This window comes from Botrytis sinoallii (genome assembly GCF_014898435.1).
Source record: "Botrytis sinoallii strain Bc 23 chromosome Unknown BSIN_011, whole genome shotgun sequence".
In the NCBI taxonomy this organism is placed as follows: Eukaryota; Fungi; Ascomycota; class Leotiomycetes; order Helotiales; family Sclerotiniaceae; genus Botrytis; species Botrytis sinoallii.
In genome coordinates, this window is record NW_024066038.1 from 1,100,861 (window position 1) to 1,110,798 (window position 9,938).

The 9,938-nt window shown below is 39.9% G+C and overlaps 3 protein-coding genes across 3 annotated transcripts; 2 read left to right on the forward strand and 1 right to left on the reverse strand.

Annotated features, from left to right (window-relative positions):
• EAF02_006960 (uncharacterized protein) lies at positions 1 to 1,335 on the forward strand (the record flags this gene model as incomplete). The annotated part of the gene is made up of 2 exons (XM_038903008.1): positions 1 to 534; positions 589 to 1,335. 2 exons carry the CDS (start codon positions 1 to 3, stop codon positions 1,333 to 1,335), a joined length of 1,281 nt encoding a protein of 426 aa, XP_038757329.1.
• Positions 1,336 to 1,899: 564 nt separating this feature from the next.
• EAF02_006961 (uncharacterized protein) lies at positions 1,900 to 2,707 on the forward strand (the record flags this gene model as incomplete). The annotated part of the gene is made up of 2 exons (XM_038903009.1): positions 1,900 to 2,021; positions 2,263 to 2,707. 2 exons carry the CDS (start codon positions 1,900 to 1,902, stop codon positions 2,705 to 2,707), a joined length of 567 nt encoding a protein of 188 aa, XP_038757330.1.
• Positions 2,708 to 3,410: 703 nt separating this feature from the next.
• Positions 3,411 to 5,947, reverse strand: EAF02_006962 (uncharacterized protein; the record flags this gene model as incomplete). Its single annotated transcript, XM_038903010.1, has 5 exons — positions 3,411 to 3,840; positions 4,345 to 4,360; positions 4,765 to 5,511; positions 5,580 to 5,681; positions 5,740 to 5,947. 5 exons carry the CDS (start codon positions 5,945 to 5,947, stop codon positions 3,411 to 3,413), a joined length of 1,503 nt encoding a protein of 500 aa, XP_038757331.1.
• Between the last annotated feature and the right edge of the window lie 3,991 nt (positions 5,948 to 9,938).

Sequence of the window (9,938 nt, forward strand, 5' to 3'; positions counted from 1 at the left end):
ATGTTGGACGCAGAATCTTCTTCATTGACGCCTCTACCGGAATCCCTCTCTCATGGTTTAGTTGCTGTCGCGACCTTTGGTCTCTTATCATTCTTCTGTTCGATTAGTTTATTCGTCTACCTCACATACAAGATCTTTTCATGGAAGAAGAAAACACACATCGGTCCAGGTGCAGGTCAAGCAACGTCTTCTGTTAATCAATTCTTATTCCTGATATACAATTTACTATTGGCGGATATTCAACAAGCATTGGCATTTTTACTCAACATCAGCGCGCTCAAGAACAATGGAATTATAGTTGGAACGTCAACATGTTGGGTTCAAGGATGGTTTGTGTCGACGGGAGATTTGGCTAGTAGTGTATTCATTGCTGCCATCGCATGTCACACATTTCTCAGTGTCGTAAAGAAATACCGTGCTCCACAATGGGCATTCTATACGGTAATTGGAGGATGTTGGGTATTCATCTACGGATTGGCCATCATCGGTATCGCTATGCACCCACATGATCTTTACGTGAGGGCTTCTGCTTGGGTAAGTTCTTTCACTTTATACGTATCTAGAAATACATCTAATGATCACGCACAGTGTTGGATTGGAGATAAATATCAAGATGAGCGTCTATGGCTTCATTACTTTTGGATATTCGGTGCCATGTTCGGAACCATTCTCATCTACGCCTGTATCTTCATCTACATTAGTCATCAATCGCGTTCCGCGACTCCCGGAAGTCAAGCATCCGATCTTCACGGCGCTCAACCTCTTATGATTCTTTATCCTTTGATCTACACGATTTGTACGATTCCACTTGCCGCCGGACGTATTGCCGCACTAGCCGGGTCGGATGTCAGTCTGAGTTATTACTGTGTGGCGGGTAGTATGATTGCGTGTAATGGATGGTTAGATGTACTATTATACGCCAGTACCAGAGCAGAAATCGTGTTTAGTGAGTATGCACCAGGCGCGGAAACGGGTTTGGAAACATTCGCTTTTATGGGAAAAGGACATTCGTTGGGTACAACGACGACTATCGAAGCTGGGGGGTTAAAGGCTGCTGTGAGGGGGAATAGAGGGAGTTGTAATTTGGGACGGAGAGGACATGGAGCGAGTGATAGCACGGATAATCTTTACAAGATGGGAGATATTTCCGTGGCGAAAAATGTTAGTGTTCGTGTGAGTATAGCACGAGAGGGAGAGTTAGGGATTGGAGGATACCAAAGGGGGACACCGGGAAGTAAAGATGATAGTGAAGATCATGGGAGTGACTCGGGGTGGGATAATATGAAGGGTAGAAGGAGTGAAAGTGGGAAGAGTGGATTTAGCGATATGGCTTAATCTTTTGATCTTGAGTTAAGATCTTAGATAATGTCATTGATACTTGATGATTATTTCTTTTGTTAATTGCATTGCAAGGAGTGGATGGATTTTTTTGAGCACTGGCTCTTGCATTTACATCGCATTGATACCCAATAAGTACAATATTGTCTGATTATTAGTGGATATGACATGTACACACATAGTACATGATAACTATTCACATCTTTTTGTTATTAGACAGAGTTTCTCAACTTGTACATAGGAAGATACACATACAGATACACATCTGAAATACACACACACATGACATTTTGATACCTTACATTCAGTGTAACAATCAGGATGACTTCTTCCGTCATCAAAGCCACGCTTGTTGAGTTGACAGCCAAGCAAAGGTCAGCAGCCATTTAGGCTACCATAAATCACAAACCTACTGAACAGCTCCCCGCAAAAAGATGGCATCTATAAATATTCAACATCACCTCATCATTTACGTTACATCCAAGATCTAGAAGCTTACCAATACCATACCCGACTAGCACTCGACATCAGCATAACTAAGATTTCCAACTCATCCGAAACATGGCATCCACAAGCGGTGTGAAACCTACTCTAGTCGATCTCCTTCAAACACCCATTTCTCAAAGTCTTCCAGCTGATATTGTGGAGTTGATATTGTCACAACCAATGTTCCTACAAATTCCGTATGCGCTGAATCTTCGTACAATATCGGCTCCTCTTCTCCCGTCAAATCGGATATTTCGCTCCGGTTCTTTGTCTCATTTACCGTCTTCTTCACTTGCTCTTCTGGAGTCAATACAATGTTAAGACCATCCATACACTCATTTATGTCGTCATCAGAAGAATCAATACTAAAGCTAGATAGCATAGAAATAATTCGAGATGAGGGAAATGGCAACAGTGTAGTAAGAAACATATCAATAGCCGACTTCACAGGAGAGGGTGGGAAAACAGCATTTGTAAAGATGTATGGGGAGGGGATTTTAAGAGAGTAAAAAACGGCATTCGGAAAGTTTTCAAAAAGGTAGGAGACATTAAGGGAGGAAACATATTATTTCATTGTACTGCAGGCAAAGATCGTACAGGCGTTGTCGCCGCATTAATGCTTGCTTTCTTTGGTGCCTCGGAGGAGGAAATTGCGCTGGATTATGCATTAACACGTATTGGGACTGGACCACATAGAGAAAAGTTGTTACAAGAGATGTTGAAATGGGTAGGAGAGGAAGGTTTGGAACAGCCGGGACTAGATGATTTGTCTAGTGTAAAGGGGGAAAATATCATCGCATTTTTGAATTGGATGGATGCGGAATGGGGAAGTGATGTGGAGCGGAATGTGAACTGTTCTGAGCATGTAGAAGGTAGAAGGTAGAAGGTAGGAGATGGAACGGCGTTGAGGGATGGCTCATTAAGGAGTGTGGGTTTGAAGGTAATGAGTTGGAGAATATTCGAAGGGCTTTTATCTAGTTTGAAGATATTTGGAATTGTATACCAAAAATCGAGATGATGTCTTAAAAATGTGGAACACACTAAGCTCGTCGCCCGATCCCAACTCAAATACTCCCTTATGTTGTCCGCTGATACATTGACTGCTGCTGTCTACATAGATATGTCCAGCGTTTACAGTCAATACTCACCTCGGTATGCACATGTGAAAGGTCAGCAAGTCCAATATTCACACGCATTATATCTGCTGCTTAATTTTCAATGTGTTTATTATTCTGTAGCTAGTGTGACCGAGGACAGGCTACCTAAAGGTTTTTCTCTCATTCAATTCCCGATTCCCAATCTCCCATTTTGATCATTATCATCTATAGCAGAATATAGAGCAAAGATACATGTAAAGACTTTAATACCCGCCCCGGAAATGTAATTTTCGCAGCCCCAAAGTGCATAGGTCCGAATAACCTTAGAACCCTCAAATATCCAGATGAAAATGTGAGCCTACTGAAGCTTGGTAATCATGGATATCGGACGTCGCGAAGGAAACGATGGCGTGTGGAAAATACCTTAGACCTCCCTCCAACTTCCATGAGAAACTACTACTCCTCCAGAAGCAAGAAAATACAAAGCGCTTAGTCGTCGCCAATAACAATGAGGCGTTCCTCCTCGAAGGGTTCCTCCTCGAGGGGTTCCATAATATTCTCGTCTTCTTCATCAAAAAGCTGCTTGAAGTAGTCATATTCACCGAGCAATGATCCATCCTCATTACATCTTACAAAAAGCGTTGGGTTCCCACTCGTTTGAACCGCCATAAAGGGTCCCGGAATTACCCCCCTCCTAACATGATCGGCATAAAATGAAGTAATATAAACCATCCATACTGGCCTAAGATCAATCTTTTTCCAATAATCCATGTTCGCCTGCTCTACCTTCGAACTGTGAGTTTCCCACAACTCGCGACTCATCTGGATATCCCCCTCAATCTTATCCGAATGGATCCGTGGGTTAACCCACTGACCGTTTCGCAATTGTTCAATATTGTGAGGATTCATAATAAGTCCACTAAATCACTTATTAATATCTTACTAAATAAGGGATATCTTGATGACTAATACACATATAATATGATCTTATATTATAAAATCATATTATCATATAACGTGGTTTAACAGTGGCTCGGCCATATCAGTGGGTCGGCCACTTTAAAATACATATAAAATCAGCCTTTTTCAATATTTCTATTTTAATTATCAATCATTATTTTTGAAAAAGAAAAGAATATTAAATAATAATAAAAAATCAGTTATTCAAAGTAATAATTTTTTTTTCAAATAATTCTTTTCGATTTCAAAAAAAATCAAAATTGTCATGATTTTCGTTACAAAAAAGCTTTTTTTTATAATAACTATTTTAAAAATTCTAATTTATTGAAACTAATTAGATTTTTATAATCTATATATAATCAAATATTTAATATTAGATTTTTAGAAAATTATATCAATAAATAAAGAAAGTGCACGGTTGTGCACAGACGTATTTTGTATGTAAAAATGGTGGCCGACTTACTGATATGGCCGAGCCACTGTTAAACCACGTTAGTTGTATAATAGTATCTCTTATCAAATTGATTTATAATGGAATAGAATGAAATGGAACTAGATGGAAGTATACAGGAAATATCGCTAAATTGATTGGTTGTACTTTCTTTTTATTATCTAAAATGATTCTATAAGATACGATTTAAATCGATCTTATTTATAAGCATAGAATATACTGGAATTTCATTATAAACTATATAAACCTAGAATATTCTTTAAAGAAAATCTAGGAAAAAGCAAGCAATTTATCTCAACTCAGCCTAGCTCTTCTAAATTGACTTCAATTCAACTCTTATTCTATATATTCGATTTATCCCTCAAGCTTAAACTGACTAGATCTTCCACTATCATTATAATAATACTATTCCTTATTATTATAAAAGCTAACCTCCAAGAAATATACACTTCGTTAAAATCCTGAAATCGATGTTCGGGGGAAGTTCCGTCAAATGCTGAAGACGCGGGAATCTACGGATATTATTGAGTACAATATTGAGTCGTTCGAGTGCAGGGCATTGACTTTCTAATCCTGTCCAGAATATGTCCATATGTCGTTCGGCTACACTCAGCCAAGGCATATCGATTATATCGATCATATCTATAGTCAAAGATCTCAGCGCTGTTAAGATCAAAGAAAAGCCGTCAACATTCGTATGCTTTGAAAGCATATATATGTTTGAGAGATTTAAGGTATCCACCTCCATATCGAACCATATACCACCAGATTTTGCTATCACTGTCGGCTTTCGGTAATTATCGTCATCTTCATCCTCGGGATCACGGATTTTCTTATTGATACCATCAAATTTGAAGTGACTATAGTGCTTCAAGAATATCTCTCTTGCCGTACGGCATACATATTGTAGAGCATATAGGAATGTAAACGCAGTGAGACTAATTGACGAAAGATCATTCTCGATAGAAACCGCCGCCTTGGAACAATTGTCCCAATATCTTACTTGGCACAGAGCCCAAACGTTGCTATCTGGTGGGGGCAAAACGTGGAACCAAATCTTTCGTTGTGATTCGATGGGCAGAAGTGAGAATAAAACAAATGAATCAGCTGAAGCTGGAGCATCTATAGTGCTGAGTAGATCATTTCGATAAAGTTTTATCTCGAAGAAGTTGAACATCTCTTGAATCATGAAGATAAATTAGTATAGTCTTCAATATATGTATTTGAGTCGGGATTGAATAACCTACCAGAGCTGTAGTAAGCTGCTTCAAATTTCTCTTTTCCAGAGAAAGGAGTGTCATTGTTGGTGTTGCACCCAGAATCTGGGCTGACTAGGTTGACTGGGATGACTAGAAATGTTAGCCCATCGAATAAAATCGGTGAAATTATCAAAGTTTGTGAATATACCTGAAGTAAAGTTGGTTTGAAACTTGTTTTGTGTACTCACAGGCTTGACTTTATCATTTGTCATGACTTGATGATCCGGGATAGCTGCAGTAGCCATCCCACAACCAGTGCTTTCAATGCTTCCTCTGTCTTCAACCGGACTGGCCATCAAATAGCCTGGGGATACAATATCTTGACGTTGAGATTCATTTTGTGAGGAGGTGTCCATAGTTTTCAGGTTCTGAAATTTTCTCCTTGATAGATTATAATTCAAACACCAACTCCAGACTTCAAAAAACTCCTTGTTGACTTCAGCGCTAAGAAAAGTTAACAGAAAAAAGCAGACCAGTGGGAGAACAAAGTCGTTCGAGCTTGAGGACATTGAAATTTATTAAGAAACAAGGTACTGTAATATGCGGACATGGCCGAGTCGACCACCAATGAGAAGTCTCTTTAGCTACCAGAAAAAAATGGGGGGTCGCATATGTTCAGTGAATTCAAGGCCTAGGTAAGTTCTGCTTCTTATTCGATTTTATTCCAACATGTTCCGAATCTGTATTTGCCTTGCTTATTAGAATGAAAACAATGAATGATGAACTGCTTTAGACAAAAAAACCGGATTGTTATCCCTTCCTCTGGTACTAATTTTGCTCAATTCTCAGGATGTACATGACTGGAGCTCTTTGAGCTTTACATGAAGGAGCTCATCTGTACTTCTGGGGCTAGTGAATCTATGTGAATGAGCTTTTGAGAAGTAGTCCTGGGTAGATGATGAATGTAATTTGAACAAAATTCCAAGCTAACAATCAACCTCAAAAAGCTACAATCTGGTTTGGAAACGCTGGAACGAATGAAAGCAAAGAAGTTTGCAAAGTAAAAACGATCGTCTAACAGAACTCGAAGTTTGAGTACTGCATATATATCATGAACATAAAGTCAAATTCAAATTTTTGGACCTCTTCACATTACTCACATGGCATCTCGCCATGTTAAAAATGTCTCATAATAAGAAGCCAAAGGAGAATCCCCTTGCCTTGAGCAAGAGAACCACAAAAGTGAAGCATCAGCAATTACATATCATTTATAGCGGTCCTCCAAACCCTTGAGGTGTGTCGTAGAAGGGAACCACAGTTAATTTCATCCTTCTTGGTATCAATCTATGCCAGCTATAAGCCGAAATCTACCCACTGTGAAGAAGATACAGCGCCTAAAAATAAGAGCTCCTGCCAAATTTGATTTCTGGATGATAATAAACCTACCTGGTCAGTTGTATAGCCTCCTTTACAACTGCATTTCAGCATAGCATTAGCCTAGACAAAATGCTACACGTCTCATCCGAAGCTTTCGGTGCCCAAGTAGTGAAGTTTGAAGATGCACAAAGTAATGGAAAGGATCTTCGGATGAGTAAGTTTCAGTTAGTACATTCATACGGACGTCAGATGAGGAGGAAATATCGGTTTCCTAAGCATCAAACAATAGTTAATGTAGCGAGACAAACTTATTAAGCCGTAGCTGCCACCTTGTTTCTGTTCAGCTCAAGCTGCCAAAATCAGGAGGCTAAGCCTCAATTGATAGATATGCAAAGAATGCAGTACCTGATTTGATGAGGGATGTTGTTAAAGTCATCCCGCATCACATGAGCTACTGAGCAAGACATATGCTCAGTGCTTAGAATCGCGCAGAAATGACCGGCCAGAACACACCAGATTCTATTTGAAGCTCATCAATAGCCTATCCACCCTAGCTATTGAGACATTATAAGACAAGTTTTGCTGAAACAATCCAAACAACTTAGCTAGTATATCCTACTATATGCGGTAATGATGTGCGAATTGCGTCGATAGATTTCTCGTGCATTCGGTATCGTTCTCGAGGGGTCATAACCCGTGATCATTGAAAGAAATATAGATGAATGAGACAACGAGTGGATAGCATACTACGACCATCAAGGGCAGATAATGAGGTTTCGGATGGAGAGATTCGTATGGAACTACTAAATCATCAGATGAATTGATTGTTGATCTTGAATACAAAGCCGGAAAATGTTTGTCGTGGGGTAACGCAAATGAGACCACATGGTCTCCGTATTTTGGGGGTGGGGGCACCACGAACCACAATGAACCAAATGTCTACGGTTCCTGCGACAAGGTCGAAGGAAGAGATGATTGATGATGTTCGGTAATAGTACTGTCAAGAAAATCAAGCAGACTTCGAATATATTACATTGGTAAAGCTTGCATCGGTGAAAATTCATTGCCAACAACCCTTCGAGGATGCAAGTGCTATCCAGCCCTCCAGTTTTACATCTGCGAATGCTTCAGCGTTGGTTTGAGTTTTTTTTTATTCAAATCCCCCCCTAGATAATAACTTGTGTAATGTTATTCGTCTGGCGGTCATGCTGAGATCTTATCAGCGAAGCCCAAGCCGGTATACGAGTGTATGTGATGTACCAAGCGGTTGATTCTATCGACTGCCCAACAAGTGTTGAGCTGCTTTTAATACGACGTTTCTGCAATGAAGCGAGAGTTGTGTTTTCATGGAACCAGCATATACCATTATCCAAAGGTCCGTCTATGTGCAAATCATTGAGCCTTTGAAGGGAGAGGAAGAGCGAGCTTAGAAGTTTAAGGCTACTGTTGAACAGATAGAGATGGATTGATAAGGTGGACGTGTCTCAAGGCCATTTTTAGGCCAGAGAAATACATACAACCAGCATTCTTTATAGATGATCGAGCGCGCCAAACTAGCAAAGCTATTTTCCTCCTCAGACGCACTGAGATCGTGCCAAGGTTAAGATCGGAGAGGGAGCTGATTTGATTTTTGATGCTGAAAGCTATGTATGAAGTCGATCAGATAAGTATAAGTCATTGCTGCAGAACCGGTCAGATATTTCACTAATCTACCTATGATAATACAGTTGAAAACCATCCCGCTCCTTCCTATTCCCAACTTCCGATCTTGTTATCCCCAGGAAAAGAACATGGAGCAATTCCACAATTCCTTACTCAATTCTATCGTAACTATAGATGTCTCGACCGGGAGGGGCGAATTAGTGAGTCCTTTCCACGATTTTGTAAAATATCATATCCACATAAAGTTGTGAGAAATCTCTTTGTACCAAAAACAACATCTAAACAACCCCTCCGTAAATCCAAGTACAAGGTATGAACAATAGTAACGATACGTGTATAATAAAATGTCTCCAAACCAAACATATCACTCATCAAACAATTCAACTATCATCATCATCATCACCATCAACAAAAACAACAACCCAATTCCAACACCCCACAAATTTCACCCCCAAAACACCCCACTCCAAATCCCTCAAAATGCCCATCCTATGGGACCCCTCGATCCACTCCCCCTCCCTCGCCTGCCAAGTCTGCAAATTCCAAGAGGTAAAATGCTGTTGTTGCGGACTCATGGGGTACAAAACTATCGGCGATGGTTGCACCACCTGCTGTAACTATCTCACCGGTCCCACATTCGATGGAGATGCGGATGTTACGTGGATTGATGAGGCATTGTGTCCGGAGTGTTCGCCACTGGGATAAGGTAAGTTGTGATTCGATTGGACGAGATCCGGAGTCGAGTGGCTTGAGGATTCATCTTTCATTTCTTTGTTTTGAAACTTTGTTTAAGGTAGGCAGATTTCTCTTTGTGGTTCTTTGTCTTGTTTGTTGGCGAAACTCGTAACTTTTCTTTTTGTTTGGGTACTTAATATAAATTTGTTTGTTTAAATAACTTTGTCTAATTCAGTAAGTGAGTATGTATTGTGAATTGGTTCTGACTAATATCATTCTTGTAATCTTTGATGTTATCACTGGTGAGAAACCTCATGCCCCCTTTGACCCCTGGAATATCATAATGATTGTGAATAGGTAAGGAAGGTACTTGGTGAAAACTGACCCGGCAGGTGCCAAATCTTCAAGCTGATGTCGTAAATGGAGAGAATCTTTACCGTTTCATCTCATTGCTCTCCATAGCTTAGAGACTTTTAAGAGACTGTCACCCAGTCTGCTAACATACTCACCTAGAACCCTTCACATTGTACACACCACTCTCAAAGTTTCCATAAAAAATGAATTATACTACCGAAATATAAAAAAATCATAAATACATTTCCCACACATGAATCATTACCCCCAATTACCCAATATCGCAACCCATGAACCATTATGAACCCCCACAATTATCCACTTCCAACAACCTTCCAT